The 24,870-nt window shown below is 45.2% G+C and overlaps 1 protein-coding gene across 1 annotated transcript in view; it reads right to left on the bottom strand.

Moving 5' to 3' along the window:
• The window catches only part of LOC144504122 (contactin-associated protein-like 5), an 824,359-nt gene that overhangs the window by 467,762 nt on the left and 331,727 nt on the right, over positions 1–24,870 (bottom strand). The window contains exon 9 of the mRNA XM_078229298.1: positions 3,858–4,061. Coding sequence (XP_078085424.1) covers positions 3,858–4,061 — 204 coding nt within the window. The remainder of the gene's footprint in view (positions 1–3,857; positions 4,062–24,870) is intronic.

Below are 24,870 nucleotides of genomic sequence, written 5' to 3'. Positions count from 1 at the left end.
GAAAGCTTTCTTTCTGGTTGTATCACAGCTTGGTATGGCTCCTGCTCTGCCCAAGACCACAAGGAACTACAAAAGGTCATGAATGTAGCCCAATCTATCACGCAAATCAGCCTCCCATCCATTGACTCTGTTTATACTTCCCGCTGCCTCGGCAAAGCAGCCAGCATAATTAAGGACCCCACACACCCTGGACATTCTCTCTTCCACCTTCTTCCGTCGGGAAAAAGATACAAAAGTCTGAGGTCACGTACCAACCAACTCAAGAACAGCTCCTTCCCTGCTGCTGTCAGACATTTGAATGGACTTACCTTGCATTAAGTTGATCTTTCTCTACACCCTAGCTATGACTGTAATACTACATTCTGCACTCTCTCATTTCCTTCTCTATGAACAGTGTGCTTTGTCTGTATAGCACACAAGAAACAATACTTTTCACAGTATACTAATACACGTGACAATAATAAATCAAATCAAAGCAAAATCAGAACTTCAACACCATTTTGCTACACTATCCCTTGATGTTTCAAATATGTAGAAATCTGTCAATCTCAGTCTTGGACATACTCAATGACTGACCATCCACAGCCTTCTGAGGCAGATAATTCCGAAGATTCACCACCCTCCGACTGCAAAGATTCCTCCTCATCTCAGATCTAAATTATCTTCCCCCTTACTCTGAGACTGTCTCCCCCAATTGCTCATCATAGAATAATCCCTCCATCCCAGGAATTCATCCCAGGGATTAGGGACTCCCTCTATTGCAAGTTTATCTTTCTTTAGGTAAGTAGACCAAAACTGTACTCAATACTCCAGGTGGGGCCTTACCAAGGCTTTATATAACTGCAGAAGGACACCTTTGCTCCTATACTCAAATTCTCTGGCACTCATACAATTCTTCTAAATGACCAGCCCAAACATTAATCTCCTCAGGCAATACCACAAGCAATCTGAACGATGAAAAGCCTTCTGCAAAAGATGGCACAGTTCTATTCACTGCCTGACACCACTTGTGGCCCATCTTCTACTGACCTCTCTCTCTCTCTCCCCCCCCCCCCCCCCCGAACTGAAGTTCTATGCACTCGAGAGGAACAAAACACTGGAATGAATTTTCTGGTCTCGCACACCCCGCTACTGCTGCCAACGAGAATGGAGAATTTGGCACTCAGCCAAATCTCCGTTCACAGGACCGGTCTGGAGAATCCCAGCAGCGGGCGAGGTCAGAGAGTCCTGGCTCCTATCTTTTGATTAGACACTTTACAGCTTTCTGGCCACAAAACCGAGTTCAACAATCGTAGATCATAACCACCAGCCTCATTTTCTCTGTAATCGTTTCTGCCTCCACTGGACCCGTCGTGAGTTTGGCTGCCCCTTCTCTTAACATTTCTCCTGCATCGCACCATCGTTCCAATTGTCTTCCATTCCATCACAGACCTATCCCTTCATTTTCTTTCCTCTCTCCCCATTCTCCCCTGCTCTGCACTTGTTTCTAAACCCTTACATTTCTTTCTTCTTCCAGTTCTGATCAAATATCATCAGTCTGAAACATTCACACTGTTTCCCTCCACAGTTAATGCCAGACTCAATGAGTGTTTTCAGCACTTTCTGTTTTTATTACCCAAAAATAACAGTCCCCAATAGTGAACATATCTTGCACAGGCAACTGGAGTTACGTAAGATTGTCCAGTGCCATTCACATTATAGCCCAGTCCCACTTCTGGGCCATTTCCTGTTAGCCTCTGTGTTTCTGGGGTGGCTCATTGCTCTGCATTCTTTTGGGCCTCAATGCAAGGAACTTACCTGATTTTAGTATGTTCCCAGATCATTGCATTGAATCTTTTTTCCTCCTCTTCGCCAACAAGAGTGAACACAGGAATGAAACTCAGAAGCTGGGCCATCCTTCCATGTTTTGGACAAGCCAAAAAACACTTAATCCAAACCACTGAGTGAGATGGCGAGTCTGCCATTCCATGCAGGGACATAACTGACTTCCATGCAATGAGTTCCCTGGGTGGCATATTTCAAACCATGAGATTGCCTCATGGGAAACTGCAGGCACGGTTCATGGTACTGGGAGTACTGGGGGATGCCTGCCTTCATGGAAGCCCACTGATTTGTGATTGTTTTTAATGGAAAAATAGATGAGATTCTAGAATCTGAAAGCAAATTTAGTGATCTTACGTTGCCAGCTAGGAGGTGCGCTAAAAGATAGTCCAAGTCAGGGAAACAACCCTAAACTATTGGAGTTTTATCTCCAACTCAAACTCCTTTGACTTCATCTCCAAATTGGAAATGTGGTATTTGTCCAAAGTTCCTTAAAATATTGAAAAAATCTTGGAAAGTACAATGTAATGCAATGCCAAATAAATGGGATCTAATTTATTCGGATACTATAATCCCTAATTGCAAACAATTCCAAGGAAGGATGTCTTTGCTGTGGAAAGAGTGCAGCATAGGTTTACCAGGCTGATTCCTGGGATGGCAGGTCTGTCATATGAGAAGAGAGTTAGTCAGTTAGGACTGTATTCATTGGAGCTTAGAAGAGTGGGAGGGGATCTCATAGAAACTTATAAAATTCTAACGGGTTAGACAGGGTAGATTCAGAAACAATGTTCCTGATCGTGGGGTAGTCCAGAATGAGGGGTCCTAGTTTGAGGATAAGGGGTAAACCTTTTAGAACTGAGCTAAAGAGAAATTTCTTTACCCAGAGAATGGTGAAGCTGTGGAATTCACGATCAAAGAAAGTAGTTGAGGCCAAAACGTTGTGTGATTTCAAGAAGAAATCAGATAAAGCTCTTGGGGTTAAAGAGATCAAGGGATATGGGCGGAAGAGGGGGGGGGGGAAATCAGGTATTAAATTTGATGAGCAGTCATGATCAAAATGAATGGTGGAGCAGGCTCGAAGGGCCAAATGGCCTACTCCTGCTTCTAGTTTCTATGTATGTTTCTATATAAATAGAACTGCGTGATCCACAAAGCCCAAAATAATGTCTTAAAGTAAGGCAATAAAAACAACTTGATAAACGCAAAATACTGCGGATGCTGGAATCTGAAACAGAAAAATGCTGGAAAATCTTAACAGATCTCACAGCAGCTGTGGAGAGGGAGTAGAGTCAACATTTCTGATTCTAGGTGACCCTTCCTCTGTGCAAGTGAACATATCTTGCACAGACAACTGGAGTTACGTAAGATTGTCCAGTGCCATTCACATTATAGCCCAGTCCCACTTCCGGGCCATTTCCTGGTAGCCTCTGTGTTTCTGGGGTGGCTCGTTGCTCTGCATTCCTTTGGGCCTCAATGCAAGGAACTTACCTGATTTTAGTATGTTCCCAGATCATTGCATCGAGTCTTTTTCTCCCCCTATTCGACAACAAGAGTGAACAGAGGAATGAAACTCAGAAGCCGGGCCATCCTTTAATGTTTTGGACAAGCCAAAAAACACTTAATCCAAACCATTGAGTGAGACGGCGAGTTTGCCATTCCATGCAGGGACATAACTGACCTCCATGCAGTGAGTTCCCTGGGTGGCATATTTCAAACCAAGAGATTGCCTCATGGGAAACTGCAGGCATGGTTCATGGTACTGGGAGTAGAAGGATCATCTGTTCTCTCACCTCAGATGCTCTCAGACCTGCTGAGATTTTCCAGCATTTTTCTGTTTTTGTTGTGAAAAAAGCAACTTGATTTACTCAGTGATTGGAACTCAGTGTATTAGTAACAGCTCTTATAACTTAATTTATTCATCTATCATCAGTGAGACATGATTCTTAGGCTTAATTTGAACATTCTGTTAGCATAGGAGCTCCCTCAATCTCGAACAAAATAGTTGCTTTACAACAAGAGTGAACAAGAATCCTTACCCAAACTAATCTCCAATAAGAGTTTGCCTTTCCTCAGTTCCAGCGTGATGTAATCTCCCCGTTGCCCCTCTCCGTGCAGGACCACTCCATCGCTTTGCATTGTCTTGAACTTCAGGGAGATAACATCCTTCACCGTGGTCACGCTCTTTTGGTTGAACCTGTAGAACATTGAGCTCTTCCCATCAAAGTCGACAACGTCCGATTCTGTAAAAGCAAACCCAGGCTGTGAGCACTCGGACGTATTCTGGACAAATCTCAGGACTGCTGATGTGAGGTTCAATACTGGAGCTGTCTGAAGTGTACACAAGAGCTACGTACGCTGGTGAATTAGCGACACAGGGTCCAGCAAAAATTAATTTGAAATGCTTTCATGGGTTTTAGCTCATTCTGCAGGGGGGAGAAACACAAGCTTCTCTTACCTTATTAAAATCACAGTGGGGATAATGAGAGCAAGAGTGAGACTAGTTATAGATCTTGGAGCGAATGGGATCAAAGGTTATGGGGAAAAAGTAGGCTATTGAGTTGAAGCATGATTGTAATGAATGGCGGAGTATGTTCGAAGGGCCAAATGGCCTCCTCCTGCTCCTATCTTCTATGTTTCTATGTTATGGGAATGAGGATAATAAGAGTGAGAGGCACAGTGGCACAGTGGTTAGCACTGCTGCCTCAAAGCGCCAGGGACCCAGGTTCGATTCCCAGCTTGGGCAACTGTGTGGAGTGTGCACATTCGCCCTGTGTGTGCGTGGGTTTCCTCCGGGTGCTCTAGTTTCCTTCTACAGTCAGAAAGACGTGCTGTTTAGGTGCATTGGCCATGCTAAATTCACCCTCAGTGTACCCGAACGGGCGCTGGAGTGTGACGACTAGGGGATTTTCACAGTAATTTCATTGCAGTATTAATGTGAGCCTACTTGTGACTAATAAATAAACTTTAACTTTAGGATTGCGAGATGACGATAGAGGAGAGTGAGAATGAGAATAGGATTGTGCAAACAAACACTCTGAAAGTGGGGATTATCAGAGTGAGGGGAGAGTGAGGATGTTATAAATACATATAATCGAAGGTCAGGATATTCAGGCCACTGATAAGAAATGCAGATAATAAGGATTCGTGAAGGGCAAGTCGTGCCTCACAAATTTGATTGAATTTTTTGAGGAGGTAACTAAGTGTGTTGATGAAGGTAGGGCAGTTGATGTCATATACATGGATTTTAGTAAGGCCTTTGATAAGGTCCCCCATGGTCGGCTTATGATGAAAGTAAGGAGGTGTGGGATAGAGGGAAAGTTGGCCGATTGGATAGGTAACTGGCTATCTGATCGAAGACAGAGGGTGGTGGTCGATGGAAAATTTTCGGATTGGAGGCAGGTTGCTAGCGGAGTGCCACAGGGATCAGTGCTTGGTCCTCTGCTCTTTGTGATTTTTATTAATGACTTAGAGGAGGGGGCTGAAGGGTGGATCAGTAAATTTGTTGATGACACCAAGATTGGTGGAGTAGTGGATGAGGTGGAGGGCTGTTGTAGGCTGCAAAGAGACATAGATAGGATGCAAAGCTGGGCTGAAAAATGGCAAATGGAGTTTAACCCTGATAAATGTGAGGTGATTCATTTTGGTAGGACTAATTTAAATGTGGATTACAGGGTCAAAGGTAGGGTTCTGAAGACTGTGGAGGAACAGAGAGATCTTGGGGTCCATATCCACAGATCTCTAAAGGTTGCCATTCAAGTGGATAGAGCTGTGAAGAAGGCCTATAGTGTGTTAGCTTTTATTAACAGGGGGTTGGAGTTTAAGAGCCGTGGGGTTATGCTGCAACTGTACAGGATCTTGGTGAGACCACATTTGGAATATTGTGTGCAGTTCTGCTCACCTCACTATAAGAAGGATGTGGAAGCGCTGGAAAGAGTGCAGAGGAGATTTACCAGGATGCTGCCTGCTTTGGAGGGTAGGTCTTATGAGGAAAGGTTGAGGGAGCTAGGGCTGTTCTCTCTGGAGCAGAGGAGGCTGAGGGGAGACTTAATAGAGGTTTATAAAATGATGAAGGGGATAGATAGAGTGAACGTTCAAAGACTATTTCCTCGGGTGGATGGAGCTATTACAAGGGGGCATAACTATAGGGTTCGTGGTGGGAGATACAGGAAGGATATCAGAGGTAGGTTCTTTACGCAGAGAGTGGTTGGGGTGTGGAATGGACTGCCTGCAGTGATAGTGGAGTCAGACACTTGAGGAACATTTAAGCGGTTATTGGATAGGCACATGGAGCACACCAGGGTGATAGGGAGTGGGATAGCTTGATCTTGGTTTCAGATAAAGCTCGGCACAACATCGTGGGCCAAAGGGCCTGTTCTGTGCTGTACTGTTCTATGTTCTATGTTCTATGGATGAGGATAATAGAGCTGAAATTGCTGATAAGGGAACAAAACCATCGGAATGTGGATAATGGGAGTGTGGATAAAACAAGGATGACACCGGGAGTGTGTGAATAATGGAAATGCTGGTAATGGAATTGTGGGTACCGGGAATGTGGATAGAAGAGTGTTAATAATGGGAGTGTAAATAACTGAGGTTTTGGAATATGGTTTCTAATTTACATGAAATGGTTAAACTAGATTTATTATGGAGCCTTGATTTTTCGTTGATTTTGGAGGTTTTCTTTTCCCTGGTGCATTTGCGGTTTCCCATCACTTTAGCATCTGCCTTTGTGTTACTTGGCAGTCCTTGGTTCCCCACACATGCTTTCCACGGGGACTGTACTTTCACTGAAATGCTGTTGTGACTCTTACTGCTCGGAATGTTAAGGAGGAAGCTCAAAGCCTTTCAAACACAGCGGCACCTCAATTATCTGCTAACACAGAGTGAAATTCACCTGCTTGAAGGCCAGTAGATATTGATGAATAATTGGACAGTTCCCTAACACCTTTCCTGAAATAAAATTGTAAGTTCTGTGAGAAATGGAGGAACTATCAGGACCTCACAAACTTTGCAAAATCACCTCTTTGCTCTCTTTGAATTACCTTCAGATGAGGTGTGAGCCTCTCTTACCTTGGGCCTAGAATATAGTGGGGTTAAAGATATCCTGCTCTAGTAATTTGAGCTGCCAGCGAGAACGCAGGATGCTCAGCCAAGTCTCCGCTCACTGCAACGGGACCAGATAATCCCAGCTGCAGGCGAGGTCAGAGAATTTCACCTCCTACCTTCTGATAAGCCACCTTACCGCCTTCTGGTTTCAAAAACAAGTTCAACAACACTAGATCAGAACCACCACCCTCATTTTCTCTGTAATAGTTTTGCCTCCTCTGGACAGGGGAACGGTGGTTAGCACTGCTGCCTCACAGCGCTAGGGACCAGGGGTTCGATTCCCGGTCTTGGGTCACTGTGTGGAGTCTGCATGTTCTCCCCATGTCTGCGTGGGTTTCCTCCGCGTGCTCCGGTTTCCTCCCAAACTCCAAAGAGTTAGCTGAATTGGCCATGCTAAATCGCCCTTTAGTGTCTCAAGTTGTGTAGATTAGATGGATTATCCATGGTAAATGTTTACAGGGATAGGGTGAGGAAGAGGGCCTGGGTAAGATATTCTGTCACAAAGAGTTGTTGCAGGTTCAATGGGCAGAGTGGCCTATTGAATTTATGGACCCATCTTTAATTTCTATACTTATTCTATAAATGCTACGGGTGTGATCTTACCAGCCGTTTACGCTGCTGCAGTTGACAGCGAGGACAGAGAATTTGGCACTCAGCCAAATCTCCGTTCACTGAAACAGGACCAGAAAATCCCGCCGCGTGAACAGCCAGAAGATTCCGCCCAACGTATGTGTCATACCATTGCCCCATTTGCCTTCTATCTGGTCACAAACCTACCCCTCCAGCTTCAAGTTTTTAGATCACCAACATCCTGTCCTGATCCCCCCCATGCCAACACAATAGTTAAGAAAGCTCACCAACGCCTCTACTTTCTCAGAAGACTAAGGAAATTTGGCATGTCAGCTACGACTCTCACCAACCTTTACAGATGCACCATCGAAAGCATTCTTTCTGATTGTATCACAGCTTGGTATGGCCCCTGCTCTGCCCAAGATTGCAAGAAACTACAAAGAGTCATGAACGAAGCGCAGTCGATCATACAAACCAGCCTCCCATCAATTGACACTGCCTATGCTTCCTAGTGCCTCGGCAAAGCAGCCAGCATAATTAAAGACCCCACGCACCCTGGACATTCTCTCTTCCACCTTCTTCCATCGGGAGAAAGATACAAAAGTCTGAAGGCACGTACCAACCGACTCAAGAACAGCTTTTTCCCTGCTGCTGCCAGACTTTCGAACGGACCTACCTCACACTAAGTTGACCTTTCTCTACACCCTAGCTATTTCGATTCCCGGCTTGGGTCACTGGCTGTGCAGAGTCTGCACATTCTCCCCATGTCTGCGTGGGTTTCCTCCGGGTGCTCCGGTTTCCTCCCACAGTCCAAAGATGTGCGGGTTAGGTGGATTGGCCATGCTAAATTGCCCCTTAGTGTCAGGGGGACCAGTTAGCGTAAATGGATAGGGTTATGGGGATAGGGCCTGGGTGGGATTGTGGGTGATACAGACTCGATGGGTCGAGTGGCCTCCTTCTGCATTGTTGGGATGCTATGATTCTATGACTATAACACTACATTCTACACTCTCTCCTTTCCTTCTCTTTGAACGGTATGCTTTGTCTGTATAACATGCAAGAAACAACACTTTTCACTGTATACTCATAAATATGACAAGAATAAATCAAATCAAAATTTTCTTTCTGCTCTCCCAATTCTTCCCTGCTCTGTACTTGTTGATAAACCATTACATTACATTACATTGTGTATCAAGGAAACATTGCACTCTCAGGGGTGCCATCCTTTAGATAAGCATTAAACCAAGCTTCTGTCTATCCTCTCATGTGGATTAAAAAAAGTGTTTCTGTGTTCTGATTGATATTTATCCTGACAAGACTGAATCAGCTGCCCTGGTCCTTTGTGGGAGCTTTCCGTGGAAGAATTGGCTGCCACATTTCCTACATTTCAATAGTAGGGGCACTTCAAAAATTACTTTGTTGGCAGAAAAGTAGTTTGATGCATCCTGAGGTTGTGAAAGGTGCTTTATAAATGCAAACTCTTCTGATCTCCTCAGACTTCCAGCACACAAATGTAAGACTCCCACATTCTTCCAATTTAGGAAAAATATCATAGATCCCAATGGTGCAGAAGGAGGTCTCCTTCTGTCCTGTACAGAGTCTATGAAAATGCAGAAGCCCAAGCCATTGCTAAATTCATCACAGTTGGGCATTTCATGCCCCTACAATGGGCACAGTGTGATTGAATTGCCACCCACCACCCACTTGCCCAATCCATCATCGTTTGTTGAATAATAATCCATCATAGTTTTGAAGCCCTGAACTAGTTTTTGATGTGCACAGGTGGGAAAGATGGGAGACTGCCCAGGCGAACATTGGAATAGTCAGGTCGAGAGGAAACAAAGCAAGGGTGAGGATTACATCTGCAGCTGGGCTGGATGAGGGTTGGAGATGGGTGATGTTATGGAGGTGGACGCTTGATGGTGGAAAGGAAGTGAACATAGAACATAGAACATAGAAAGCCACAGCACAAACAGGCCCTTCGGCCCACAAGTTGCGCCGATCACATCCCCACCTCTAGGCCTATCTATAGCCCTCAATCCCATTAAATCCCATGTACTCATCCAGAAGTCTCTTAAAAGACCCCAACGAGTTTGCCTCCACCACCACCGACGTCAGCCGATTCCACTCACCCACCACCCTCTGAGTGAAAAACTTACCCCTGACATCTCCTCTGTACCTACCCCCCAGCACCTTAAACCTGTGTCCTCTCGTAGCAACCATTTCAGCCCTTGGAAATAGCCTCTGAGAGTCTACCCTATCCAGACCTCTCAACATCTTGTAAACCTCTATCAGGTCACCTCTCATCCTTCGTCTCTCCAGGGAGAAGAGACCAAGCTCCCTCAACCTATCCTCATAAGGCATGCCCCCCAATCCAGGCAACATCCTTGTAAATCTCCTCTGCACCCTTTCAATGGCTTCAACATCTTTCCTGTAATGAGGTGACCAGAACTGCGCGCAGTACTCCAAGTGGGGTCTACCCAGGGTCCTATAAAGCTGCAGCATTATCTCCCGACTCCTAAACTCAATCCCTCGATTAATGAAGGCCAGTACGCTGTACGCCTTCTTGACCGCATCCTCCACCTGCGAGGCCGATTTAAGAGTCCTATGGACCCGGACCCCAAGGTCCTTCTGATCCTCTACACTGCTAAGAATGGTACCCTTCATATTATGCTGCTGCTTCATCCCATTGGATCTGCCAAAATGGATCACCACACACTTATCCGGGTTGAAGTCCATCTGCCACAGTGGAGTCTGAAGATGAGCTCAGGGTGAAATAGGATGCCATAGGTAGCCTTGTCCCAACCTCAGACAGTGGCTAGGTAGAGGGCTGAGGTTGGAAGTTCAAGGTGAGTGCTTAGCACTGCATACAATACTGTGATTAACTAAGATCTTTAAATTTAACGTAAGATCTGAGCTTTTAAAGTGCTTAAAAACTCTTGGTATAGAATTATAGAATCATAGAATCCCTACAGTGCAGAATGAAGCTATTTGGCCCATCAAGATTTGATATTCTTGCATTTCTGTCCTGATGAATGCAGTATGAAAAGCTTCAACAACATGGGTGGGATTTTACAGCCTCGCTCGGGTGAGACCGGAAATTCCTGCCTGAGGTCAATGGAGTTTCCCGTTGTCAGATCCTCGTCAGCTCCGATTCTGGGTGGAGTTCTGGCCCATGTCTTTTCTTTCAGCTCTACTCAATTCTGTACCACCAAGCAATTATTCATGTTCAGAACATTCACAAATTAAATACCTGAGATTACATGTCTGCACTGACTCTGACAGAGCATTTTACCAGGCCCATCCTCCGCCTGATCCCCGTAAGCCCGCAGATTTGCCCCACTAATCTCCCTAACCTACACATCTTGGGACACTTTAACATGGCCAATCCACCTAACTTGCACATCTTTGGAGTGTGTGGGGAGCCTGGCACAGTGCCAGTTCCCACCAGGCACCGGGCAATGCCGAAGTGTTGGGGCCTGAGGAGATGGGGGCACGGTTAGACTGAGGGTAGGCCTTTCACTAGAGGGAGGAGAGAACCACTGCATCTTTGCAGCAGTGGTCAGTGGGGAGGGGTGGGGAGAACCGCTGTAATCAGTGGGGTTTGCGATTAGCTTGGGTGGGGAGGAGGGAGGGCAATCAGCAGTTGAGCCCTGCCCCCTTAAAGGCCAGCTGTAGCTAGGAGAGGCAGTGATATCTTCTGTGCTTACAGAGACCAGAAATTTGCACATGCACAATTGTGCCCTCTGCTGCCATCAGCCGGATTTCAGATAATTTTGGCCTCACCCACTCCCTCTACTGGCAGAAAACAAATTTGTCGAGATTTTCTTGCCTAAGTCACCCCCAAAAAATGGCGCCTATTTCTCTTGTTTTCACACTGGTTCAGGACTTCGAATATTTTTGGTAAGATTGCCCCCTCTGACTCTATAACAACTTGGTCCGATCTGTAGGATCTGTTTTCTATACCTGCTGTTGGCTTTCAGGAAAGTTCTTCTGGCTGGGATTTCATTTCAGATAAAGGGCAAAACCAGCAGATTGTAAACAGATTTGAGGACAGGATATACAGTGTTGGATGGTCAAAAACATAAAAGAACCAGAGGTGAGATGAGAGGATTTTTTTTTACACGCAGCAAATTGTTGTGATTTGAAAAGGGTGAAACATAGAATCATCGACGTTTACAGCATAAAAGAAGAGCATTTGGCACACTTTGTGGAGGCAGATTCAACAGCAACTTTAACAATGGAATGGAATGCCTACTTGAAGGTGGCATGGTAGCATGGTAGCAATGTCAGTGCATTAGTCTACCTGTCATCTAGTCTAATGCACTGGGGACATGGGTTCAAATCTCACCACGGTATTTCATTGGTGAAATTCAATTGATAAATTTTGGAATGGAAAGCTAGTCGGAGTAATGGTGACTCTGAAACAATCATTAATTGCTATAAACTCCGATCAGGTTCACAAATGCCCTTTGGAGATAGGAAGTCTATCCTCCTTACCTGGTCTCATCTACGTGACTCCAGACCCACAACAATCTTAACTGCCCTCTGAAGATACATAGCAAACCTCTTACTTCAAGAGCAACTGGAGATCACCAACAAATGCTGGTCTTGCCATCAGTGATCACAACCCATGAAGGAAAAATATGCAAGGGGAAAGCAATGTGTAAGGCTATGAGGAGCGAATAGCTCTTTCAAATAACATGGAAGTGATGGCCCAAATCATCTCTGTCTGCACCATCTGATTCTTTGTAGCATCAGGGGAGGCGGTGGCGTAGTGGTATTGTCGCTAGACTAGTATTCCAGAGACCTGGGTTCAAAATCCCACCATGGCAGATGGTGAAATTTGAATTTCATATAAATCTGGATGAGTCTAATGATGACCATTGTTGATTGTTGTAAAAACCCATCTGATTCACTAATGTCCTTTCGGGAAGGAAATCTGTTATCCTTACCTGGTCTAGCCTACACGTGTTTCCAGACACACAGCAATATGGTTGACTCTTCAATGCCCTCAGGAATGGGCAATAAATGCTGGCCCAGCCAGTGATGTCCACATCCCATGAACAGAATTTTTGAAAAGTGCAATACCATTAACAGTAACGATGATTGTTAAAATACTGGTAGGGCCATGAGACTTTGTGGTTCCATGGACTGAAAGAAAGACGCAGCTTAATTATCAAGTGTTGTTCTTTAGTCAACCACTAAGTGGTGTACATAGACTTGACAACTCAACCTCAATCTTATCATTGGAACTCCGGGTTGAAATTAGAAATCTTTGTTGCGATCAGAGTGCACAGCCTGCATTCTGACACATTGGATTAGTATAACACTTCCCTGATATCTGAAGAATGAGTTTATGAATGAGATAAGCAAGTATAATTTGATATTTGGTGGCACCCTGGGTTACTACACTATCTTTTCACCGCTGAGAACTGTCTTCAAATCCAACACAAATTGATGTGATTAAAGCCTCTTCTCCTCAATCGTCTACGAGAACCTACAGCCAAATTAACCTGGACAGCCTCAATCCGGTTCCTAATGGATGCGAGACTTCAGTGCAAAACTGCCCATAATTCGATGGTAATTGGCTATGTCACTTCAAAAGGCCACAGGAATGGAAATTCTTCATTGCCATGGTGCTGTCGGCTGCCTGCAGTGTGGGCTTAAGCCACAGTGTTGATGGTGTACAGAAAGTCTCCTGATCTACCAAGCCTGTCCAACAGCCGACCTGTGATTCGATTGTCAAGTGTATTAGTGTCCCAGTCATCCCAGTGAATCATCCCACTGAATTCACACACATCAGGGAAAAAAAAAGAACAAAGAACAATACAGCACAGGAATAGGCCCTTTGGCCCTCCAAACCTCCACCGATCATGATGCCTGCCTAAATTAAAACCGTATGCACTTACAGAGTCCGTATCCTTCCCCATTCCCATCCTATTCATGTATTTGTCTAGATGCCCCTTAAATGCCACTATTGTACCTGCTCCCACCACCTCCCCGGGCAACGTGTTCCAGACATTCACCACTCTCTGTGTAAAAAACTTGCCCTGCATATTTCTTCTAAACTTTTCCCCGCACACACTAAATCGATGTCCCCTAGTACTTGACTTTTCTACCCTAGGAAAGAGCATCTGACGATCCACTCTGTCCACGCAACTCATAATCTTGCAAACCTCTATCAGGTCATCCCTCAACCTCTGTCATTCCAGTGGGAACAAACCGAGTTTATCCAACCTCGCCTCATAGCTAATACCTTCCAGATCAGACAGCATCCTGGTAAACCTCTTCTGTACCCTCTCCAAAGCATCCACATCCTTCTGGTAATGTGGAGACCAGGATTGTACACAGTATTCTAAATGAGGCCTAACTAAGGTTCTATACAGCTGCAGCATGGCATGCCAATTTTTATACTCAATGCCCAGACCGATGAAGGCAAGCATGCTATATGCCTTCTTGACCACCTGTGTTGCCACTTTCAGTGATCGGTGGACATGTATGCCCAGATCTCTCTGCCTGTCAATACTCCGAAGGGTTCTACCATTTACTGTGTAAACTGAACAAGTTGGGGTTCTCAGAAACACTGAGGGGGTCACCTAATTAACATCATTGAAATTATGAAGAGGTTCGATAGGCAGGCGTAGAAAAGAAGTTTCCACTTACGGGATTGACCCGAACTAATAATCATATAAATGCAAGATAATCACGAATGAATCCAATAAGGAATTCAGGAAAACCTTCCTTCTCCAAAGAGTGGTAAGAATATGGAACTTGCTACCACAAGGAGCAGTTGAGGTGAATAGCATGCAAGCATTTAAGGGTAAGTCCAGAATTAACCAGCACCCAATCCAGGAGGTTGTCCTGTGGCGAGGCTGGTGAAGCATTCAAATTCCAGTTCACATCTGTAGGGTTAGAATTTGGTTTAATCTTGTGTGATGACAATCTTTGCTTTCTTACGGCTGAATTAAACAACTGAGTTGTTCATTCTCATGACGTTTTGAGGTTGATTTGTCAGAGTACAATTTGCTTACGCTGGTCTTTAACTGTGTGCTGGAGCTATGAGGGGTGTAAGACTGATTTTTGTTGTCAAATTGGGAAACAGGTAGCCAAGGTAATTTTGAAATGAGAAATGGAAAGATGCAAGAACGGGATGAAAAGAAATCGGCATCAGTTGTTCTGAAGAAAAGACATCTTTTCTGCCTTGTTCACAGTAACACTTGTCATGTCATAGTCAATTATCAATGACAAGGTTTAGGGAGAAACAGACAACAAGCTTTTGTGAAAAATAAATCGTGGAGACAGTCAACATTGGAAAGGAATAACAACAATGTTGCCATCTCTACCCTGAACAAAAAGCACAGTTGTACGGTTCATTCCTGTTGTTTAAAGAGATTGGCCGGGATTTTCCAGCCCCGTCATTGGGAAAGCCACCACAGGAGATTACTACAGCAGAGCCATTGGTCAGAATTCTCCGACCTCACCCACAGCTGGGATTCTCCAGTCCCGCTGCTGTGCTGAACTCCAAATTTTCTGACCTCATTGGCAGCGGTGGTGGGGCATGCGAGACTGGAGAATTCTGGCCGCTGAGTTTCAAGGGAACCAGATGATCCCGGCAATGGGTAGGACTGGACAATCCCGTCCACTGTATGTCGGTTATGGATCATAGAATCCTTACAATGCAGAAGCAGGCCATTAGGCCCATCTGCTGGAATTTTACCGCCTCGCCCGCCCGAGACTCGGAAGATCCCGCCTGAGGCCAATGGAGAATGCCGTTCTGCGAGCCTCGCCCACCCCGATTCTGGGAAGGGCGAGACGGTAAAATTCTGGCCATCAAGTCTGCACCAACTCTCCGACGGAGCATCCCACCCAGACTCTATCCACATAACCCCACATAGTTACCCCGCTAATCCACCTAACCTACACATCTAAGGACACTAAGGGACAATTTAGCATGGTCAATCCACCTAAACTGCATGCAAACTCGACACAGACTGTCACCCAAGGCTGGAATCGAACCCGGGTCCCTGGCACTGTGAGGCAACAGTGCTAACCACTGTGCCACCGTGCTACCCTTTGTCTGGACTTGGCTCCATCTAAATAAAGAGCAACTCGAAGCAATAATCTGATGTCAGGAATCAGACTTGCCACATAAGGGAAAGTTAGATAATCATGCAATGAAGGCTGGACAAGAAGGATGTTCCAATAGCTTCCATCGAAGAGGGATCAGAAGAGAATTGTTTGGAACATTAATGCCAACATTGACTAGTTCGACCACAATGCCTGTTTCTGTCCTGTTAGCTCTATATAATTTCATCCTCATATTAAGACCATAAGATATAGGAGCAGAATTAGGCCATTCGGCCCATCGAGTCTGCTCTGCCATTCAATCATGGCTGATACGTTTTACAATCCCATTCTCACACCTTTTCCCCGTAACCTTTGTTCCTCTTACCAATCAAGAGCCTATCTATCTCTGTCTTAAACACACCCAATGACTTGGCCTCCACAGCCTTCTGTGGCAATGAATTCCATAGATTGAGCATCCTCTGGATGAAAAAATTCCTCCTCATTTCATCTCGGTTCTAAAGGGTCATCCCTTTACTCTGAGGCTGTGCCCTCAGATTCTAGTCTCTCCTACTAATGGAAACATCTTCTCCACATCCAGGCTATCCAGGCCTTTCAGTATTCTGTTAGTTTCAGTGAGATCCCCCCTTATCCTTCTGAACTCCATTGAATACAGACCCAGGGCTGAAGTTTCCTGACCTGCCCGCCATGGGAATCGTTGTGGGCAGCACCATGCAAAGGTTTGTTGACCTCAGGCAGGATGTTCCGACCTTGGGACGAGCATGGACGAAAATTCCCGCCCCTAGGGTCCTCAAACACTCCTCATGCATCATAGAGTCAGAGAATGATAGAGGTTTACAGCGTGGAAACAGGCCCTTCGGCCCAACTTGTTCATGCCACCCCTTTTTTAACCCCTAAGCTAGTCCCAATTGCCTGCATTTGGCCCATATCCCTCTATACCCATCTTACCCATGTAACTGTCTAAATGCTTTTAAAAGACAAAATTGTACCCGCCTCTACTACTACCTCTGGCAGCTTGTTCCAGACACTCACCACCCTCTGTGTGAAAAAATTGCCCCTCTGGACACTTTTGTATCTCTCCCCTCTCACCTTAAACCTATGCCCTCTAGTTTTAGACTCCCCTACCTTTGGGAAAAGATATTGACTATCTAGCTGATCTATGATCATTGATTCCCATCTGATCTATCATTATTTTATAGACCTCTATAAGATCACCCCTAAGCCTCCTATGCTCCAGAGAAAAAAGTTCCAGTCTATCCAGCCTCTCCTTATAACTCAAACCATCAAGTCTGGAGAGCATCCTAGTAAATCTTTTCTGCACCCTTTCTATTTTAATAATATCCTTTCTATAATAGGGTGACCAGAACTGTGCACAGTATTCCAAGTGTAGCCTTACCAATGTCTTGTACAACTTCAACAAACGTCCAAACTACTGGACCAATGAAAACAAGCATGCCGAATGCCTTCTTCACCACTCTGTCCACCTGTGACTCCACTTTCAAGGAGCTATGTACCCTGAGATCTCTTTGTTCTGTAACTCTCCCCAACGCCCTACCATTAACTGAGTAAGTCCTGCCCTGGTTCGATCAACCAAAATGCATCACCTCTCATTTATCTAAATTGAACTCCATCTGCCATTTGTCAGCCCACTGGCCCAATTGATCAAGATCCCATTGCAATCCTAGATAACCTTCTTCACTGTCCACTATGCCACCAATCTTGGTGTCATCTGCAAACTTATTGACCATGCCGACTAAATTCTCATCCAAATAATTCATATAAATGACAAATAACAGCACTGATCCCTGAGGCACACCGTTGGTCACAGGCCTCCAGTTTGAAAAATAACCCTCTGCAACCACCCTCTGTCTTCTGTCGTCCAGCCAATTTTGTATCCATTTAGATACCTCACCCTGGATCCTGTGAGGTTTAACCTTATGCAACAACCTACCATGTGGTACCTTGTCAAAGACCTTGCTAAAGTCCATGTAGACAACATCAACTGCACTGCCCTCATCTACCTTCTTGCTTACCCCTGCAAAAAACTCAATCAAATTTATGAGACATGATTTTCCACTCACAAAGCCATGCTGACTGTCCCTAATCAGTCCTTGCATCTCTAAATGCCTGTACATCCTGTCCTGCAAAATACCTTCTAACAACTTACCCACTACAGATGTGAGGCTCACCGGCCAGCAGTCCCAGGCTTTTCCCTGCAGCCCTTCTTGAACAAAGGCACAACATTTCCCACCTTCCATCCTTCAGGCACCTCACCTGTGACTATTGATGATTCAAATATCTCGGCTTGGGGACCCGCAATTTCCTCCCTAGCCTCCCACAACGTCCTGGGAAACATTTCATCAGGTCCCGGGGATTTATCTACCTTGATGTGCTTTAGGACTTCCAGCACCTCCTTCTCTGTTATATGTACACTCCTCAAGACATACTATTTATTTCTCCAAGTTCCCTAACCTCCATCCATGGGGCAGCACAGTGGTTAGCACTGTTGCCTCACAGTAAGAAGTTTAACAACACCAGGTTAAAGTCCAACAGGTTTATTTGGTAGCAAAAGCCACACAAGTGCCAGTTCAGTTACAAGTGCCAGGGACCAGGGTTCGATTCCCAGCTTGGGTCGCTGACTGTGTGGAGTCTGCATGCTCTCCCCGTGTCTGCATGGGTTTCCTCCGGGTGCCCTGGTTTCCTCCCACAGTCCAAAGATGTGCAGGTTAGGTGAATTGGCCATGCGAGGTTCTCCCTCAGTGTGCCCGAACAGGTGCTGGATTGTGGCGACTAGACAGTAACTTCATTGCAGTGTGAATGTAAGCCTACTTGTGACTAATAAATAAACTTCACTTTACTGCTTGTCTCAACAGTGAGCCTTTCATTTCCGGGATCATTCTCGTGATGTGAGAAGCCAGATGTGAACACGCAGATGTGCAACAGTATGTTAATGGGATATGGATCTGCTTCAGTGAGACACTGCAGCAGTAAAGGACGCTATTGTTAGTCACAACATGTGTACCAGGAAATGACAGCAGCAACTATAATAAGCTGAGTAAGAACAATCACAGAAGTCAGTTTTGAAACACATTGTGTGCTGCTTGGAGGTGAGCCCTCAGTTTCACACCTACTGCAGCACAAACCTCGTCTGAATTCTCAGTGCATACTCGGGGAGTGCTGTATTCCCAGAGGTGCTGTCCTTCAGATAATGCCCTGCCCCACTGGTTCAGATAGAACAGCTGAATAGTCGAATTTTCTGCACAGACGAGGTTGCTCAGCACAACACTTCAATCCTAGCTGCTCAAGAAACAAACTTTTCATTTATATTGCACCATTTACATGCAAAAGTGCTTTAGAGGAAATGAAATACTTTGGAAGTGTAATCATTGGCGTCACGTTACAGTTCAGCCCATCTAGTTGAACCCATCGGGTTCACTAATGTGAAGGAAACCTGCCATTTGGTCTTGCTTACGTGTGATTCCAGAGCCACAGCAATGTGGTTGACTCTCACCGTCCCTCGGGCAACCAGGAATGGGCAATAAATGCTGGCCAGCTAGTAATGCCCACATCCCATGAATGAATGAAAAAATAAGTTGAGTTGCAAGGATGTAGTAATAACCAGACACTTTGGGCGGAATTTTCCTGTCGCGTTTGCCACGGGAATCGGAGCAGGCGAGGGGCAGAACATACAAAGGTCTGTTGACCTCGGTTTTGGGGCGAGCGAAGCCAGAAAATGCCACCCTTTGTTTTAGTGGTAGTGTCTGAGGCACCAAACCCGACCAGCGAACGGAGGAACTCTTCTTCTTTGAGGTGCTGCCACTGGGTTCCTTTAGGTTCGCCAGAGAGGGTAGACCTGCTCTCGGTCTAATAGATTTCAAAGGATTTCTACATTACAACTGCGACTATATGCTTGAAAAAGTTCTTCACCAGCTATGAAGTGCTTTGAGACATTCAGTGACCCTGAAAACCTCCCGGTAAACTCACAGTGGACAGTGAAAAGGTTATCTAGGATTGCAACAGGATCTTGATCAATTGGGCCAGTGGGCTGATGAGTGGCAGATGGAGTTTAATTTAGATAAATGCGAGGTAATGCATTTTGATAGATCGAGCCAGGGCAGGGTTTACTCAGATAATGGTAGGGTGTTGGAGAGAGTTATAGAACAAAGAGATCCAGGGGTACAGGTTCATAGCTCCTTGAAAGTGGAGTCACAGGTGGACAGGGTGGTAAAGAAGGCATTCAACATGCTTGGTTTCATTAGTCAGAACACTGAATACAGGAGTTGGGACATCTTGTTGAAGCTGTATAAGACATTGGTAAGGCCACACTTGGAATACTGTGTACAGTTCTGGTCACCCTATTATAGAAAATATATTATTAAACAAGAAACAGTGCAGAAAAGATTTACTAGAATGCTACCAGGACTTGATGGTTTGAGTTATAAGGAGAGGCTGGATAAACAGGGACTTTTTTCCCTGGAACGTAGGACGCTTAGGGGTGATCTTATAGAGGTCTATAAAATAATGAGGGGCATAGATGAGATAGAAAGTCAACGTCTTTTCCCAAAGGTAGGGAAGTCTAAATCTCGAGGGCATAGGTTAAGGTGAGACATAAAAGGGTCCAGAGGGGCAATTCTTTCAGTCAGAGGGTGATGCGTGGCTGGAACAAGCTGCCAGAGGCGGTAGAAGTGGCGGGTACAATTTTGTCTTTTAAAAAGCATATAGACAGTTACATGGGTAAGATTGGTATAGAGGGATAGGGGCCAAATGCAGGCAATTGGGATTAGTTTAGGTTTTTTTTTTAAGGCACTTTAAGGCACAATTTGACATGGCCAATCCAGCTAACCTGCACATCTTTGGACTGTGGGAAGATAGGGCATATTGACATATTGTGGGAAGATAGAGCATATTGACTAGAGCACCCGGAGGAAACCCATGCAGACATGGGGAGAATATGCAAACCTCACACAGACAGTCATCCAGGATTGGAATTGAACCTAGATCCCAGGCACTGTGAGGCAGCAGTGCTTGCAGTGAGAAGTGGGGGAAAGTAGAGGAGATCATGGAGAAGATGTGGAGCTAGCAAAAAGAAGTAGGGGAAGGTGTGACGCCAGCAGAGGAAAGGTAGAGCCAGCGGGAGAGATTTGGGGGAGACTCAGGGCCCAAAAAGAAGTTCAATGTTTGTTTTCATTTAATTTATAATTGTGGTCCCTTGAAGCTATGCGCTGAGTAAGGGAGCCTTCCTCTTCCCTCCAGGAGCTTTACCTGGAGTCATTTCTGACCACAGGAACATCATTGTTTTTAAAGTTTAAAGTTTATTTATTAGTGTCACACATTGGCTTACATTAACACTGCAATGAAGTTACTGTGAAAATCCCCTTTGGTCTCATGTGATTATGATGTTTGTTCCCGACCAACACGAAATGAAAGAGAGAGAACTTTCAGCACTGAATAATCCCTAAAGCTCTGAAGGCATTTATTTCTGGGCAGTTGGGAAGCCCTTTAGAATTTACTTTGCATAAATGTCTGATGAAAGAGGAATGACTGAGAGAGTTTGTGAGTTTGAAACAGTGGCTGCTTAAGTGTGCTGTTAGAAAGTCACTTTTGCTTTGTTGCTGGAATTGATCTGAATTTTTCTCCGTTCCCCGAACAACTCTCATCTAACTGTGGGGATTCAGCCTGGCCAGAATCGTTATCTCTGAAGTCCCGCATTGCCAAGAGGCACCTGGGGCACTGAGACACGACAGGAAAGAATGGTCTGCAGCAACGTGCATGGTTCTCTGAGCAGTCAGGATGCCGCAAAGCCAGCACTTACGCCAGTGAAGCTACATGCCGTGATAGGAAACCTCCCAAATCCGCATCTTAATGCTAATTGTTCTCATCTTTGTTCCGTGGCTGATGACCTACTGCTGCCCTTACTTGCCCAAATATGTCTTGATGCTGTGATAAAAGCTTTCATTTATAATCCCTCTCTTCTCTGCCCACCAGCATGCCTCCTAGTCCATCTCCGCCCCCGGGGTCTAAGTGCAGAGAATACAGGGCAGGAAATGAGGAAGATGAATAATTATGTTTCAGAAAAAAAAAATTCAGGATCTGAACAGGTGGAATACAGTTAATTTAACAGAGACAATGTTTCTGTCAACCTATGATGTCCAAAGACGTGCAGGTGAGGTTGACTGGCTATGCTAAATTGCCACATAGTGTCAGGGAGATTAGCTGGGGAAATACGTGAGGTTATGGGGATAGAGTCTGGGTGGGATTGATTTTGGTGCAAGCTTGATGGGCCGAATGGTCTACTTCTGCACTGTCGGGATTCTATGAAACTGTTAACAAACAAAAAACAAAGACAATTACAGCCCAGGAACAGGCCCTTCGGCTGTCCTAGCCTGCACCAACCATGCTGCCCATCTGAACTAAAACCGCCTACCTTTTCCGGGACCATATCCCTCCATTCCCATCCTATTTATGCATTTGTCCAGACGCCCCTTCAAAGTCACTATCGTTACTTTTAGCTGTGTTTGTTTTTGTAAGTATTGACCAGGATTCTCCAATGTTGTACAGTTGGCCACTGCTGCCAGCAAGAACAGAGAATTTGGCGCTCAGCCAAAAGTTCATTCGCTGCAGCTGGAATGGAGAATCCCAGCTGCAGGCGAGGATTGGAGAATTCCAGTTAACGTGTTTCAGTGGGTTGAATTTTGAATTTCAATAAATGTTTTTACAGTAAAAGTTTGAAGCCAGCCACTGTCTGTTTCAGTACCTCGATCGACAGTTGACTTACAATTCCCCACATTATGCTTTTGTGCTTACGACCTGCTTCAGTCGGGGTTGGTCTGATGAGGGGTACACACATTTAGACAGCGTTTATGTTGACTTAATGCAATCTTAATGCAATAACCTCGAAACCTAACCCTACATTGGGTTTGCATGGCAATGCTGTGATGAAGCATAAAGTTTCACCAAGGAGTGAGGTCATTAACATTAATATTACAGCTCAAACCGTGAGCCGGCAACCAGCACCAAGTATCTGTCAACCCAATGGAATGCCACTGCTCTCTTCCAATAATGCAGCCTCAACAATGTCAATGTAACAATACGACAGTATTCGGTAGAGGACCGGCTTTGTCAAATAATGACATGTGGATGGGATGTCAGGGAGCGATCCTTTTCAGCAAAAATTCTGACGATGCAGAACTTCCACCCTTCTCTCCAAATCCACTCCAAGCAAATCCCATTTTCCTGGGTTGGGTCCAATGAATGAGCTGCTGAGGGGGAGGCCACTAATGTGTGAGCAGAACGTCTTGACAGGGCTACAGTGGGTCTGTTGCTCATTCCAGTAATATCATTTCAGCGAGGTGTAGGACATGATATCTCACTGCTCACTTCCACTTTGCTGTGGAACTTTAACTTCAGACATCAGATTGCTGTTTACAGCCCCAAGACCTTTCTTGCCTAACCGGGTAGCTGATTTGAAATTGCTTTCTACCCAGCACAGAGCATCACTCCAGGAGCCACTCCCCACTCAACTCTCACATCTCTGCTTAATAAGAAGTCTCACAACACCAGGTTAAAGTCCAACAGGTTTATTTGGAATCACGAGCTTTCAGAGCGCTGCTCCTTCATCAGGTGAGTGTTGATATGTGTGAGCTTCTTGGAGATCCTCTCCACTTTGAGCTGGCAGTTTGTGGTATCGATGGTAGCCATGATGTGGAGATGCCGGCGTTGGACTGGGGTCTCACCTTGGACTCACCTGACGAAGGAGCAGCGCTCCGAAAGCTGGTGATTCCAAATAAACCTGTTGGAATTTAACCTGGTGTTGTGAGACTTCTTACTGTGCCCACCCCAGTCCAACGCCGGCATCTCCACCTCATCTCTGCTTAAGTAATTTTTCTCTCTTTCATCTTTATTTCATTGCCCTTATCCTTCTTTAAAACTCATCTTTCTCAGAATATAAAAATATTTTCTGTTCTCCCTGCCATCCCAAATGTTGGGTTGAATAAAATTTAATAACTTTGCCTTATCTATTTATGACCTTTTCAGTTCCCTTTGAAATTTAACAATGGAACATAACAAATCTTCTTTATCTCTGATTACAATTTTTTATCCAAGTTTTATTTGCTCAGAGAAAATTCAAATTGGCCATATTTATGTCAAGTGCCTGCCTTTCACCCCTGGACCCCTTTGATGTCCTCAGTCCTGTAGACACCCAGTCCCCAACTTAATTAAGTTAGTGGCACACACACTCACAATCCCAGCCTCCTTCCTACTTGACAGAATAACACAATAAACACAAAACGTATTAAAAATAATATCCTGCTTCTTCACAAATGCCATCCAGGGCCATTAATTCTGTTGTGTGAACGTTATTATCTATCGGGATGCTGGAGTGCCAGCCATTGCCAGGGAAAGCACTGATTAAGGTTAAGAAACACTTGTCAGGATATTTCCTCCATTCTTCCCAAATTTCTCAACTGCAGCTGAATGAAAAGAAGAAAGATTGATCAATAGCAAAACAACCTCTCAAGGCTCTGTGTGCTTTACACTCAATGAAGTACTTCAGAAGCTTAACCACTGTTGTAATGCAGGAAACATGGCAGCCCATTTGCACACAGCAAACTGCCACAAACAACATGATAATAACCAAACAAATCCGGTTTGAAGATGTTTGTTGAGGTATATACATGGGCAGAACAGAGGGGAGAACGACCTTGTTTTTCTCTGAAGTAGTATCATGTTTAACTTCCATCCGAGAAAACAGATGGAGTGTTAGAATCATAGAATCCCTACAGTGCAAAAGGAGGCCAGTTGGCCCATCGAGTCTGCACCGACCACAGTCCCACCCAGGCCCTATCCTTGTAACCCCAGACCTGTTCACTGAAAACCTAAGTATTTACCCTGCTAATCGGCCTAACCTACGCATCTTGGGACATTAAGGGCATTTTAGCATGGCCAATCCACCTAATCTGCACATTTTTAGAGTGTGGGAGGAAACCGGAGCACCCGGGGGAAACCCACGCGTACACAGCGAGAATGTGCAAACTCCACACAGACAAACACCCGAGGCCAGAATTGAACCCAGGTCTTTGGCGCTGTGAGGCAGCTGTGCTAACCACTGTGCCACCATGCAGCCCTTTGTGCCTTTAGCTAATGGCTTATCCGAAAGATGGCACCACTGGCAATGTGGCACTGTGCAGGTCAAAATGTCCCCCAGACCGTAATGGGTAGCATGAACTGAGACAGAGCTGTGGATGCGACAACTGGCCTTGCCGCCCTTCAGGCCAAGACACAGGA

This window comes from Mustelus asterias, chromosome 14 (genome assembly GCF_964213995.1).
Source record: "Mustelus asterias chromosome 14, sMusAst1.hap1.1, whole genome shotgun sequence".
Classification (NCBI taxonomy): Eukaryota; Metazoa; Chordata; class Chondrichthyes; order Carcharhiniformes; family Triakidae; genus Mustelus; species Mustelus asterias.
The sequence above is the reverse complement of the archived record's forward strand: the minus strand, read 5'-3'. Positions and strand labels throughout refer to the sequence as shown.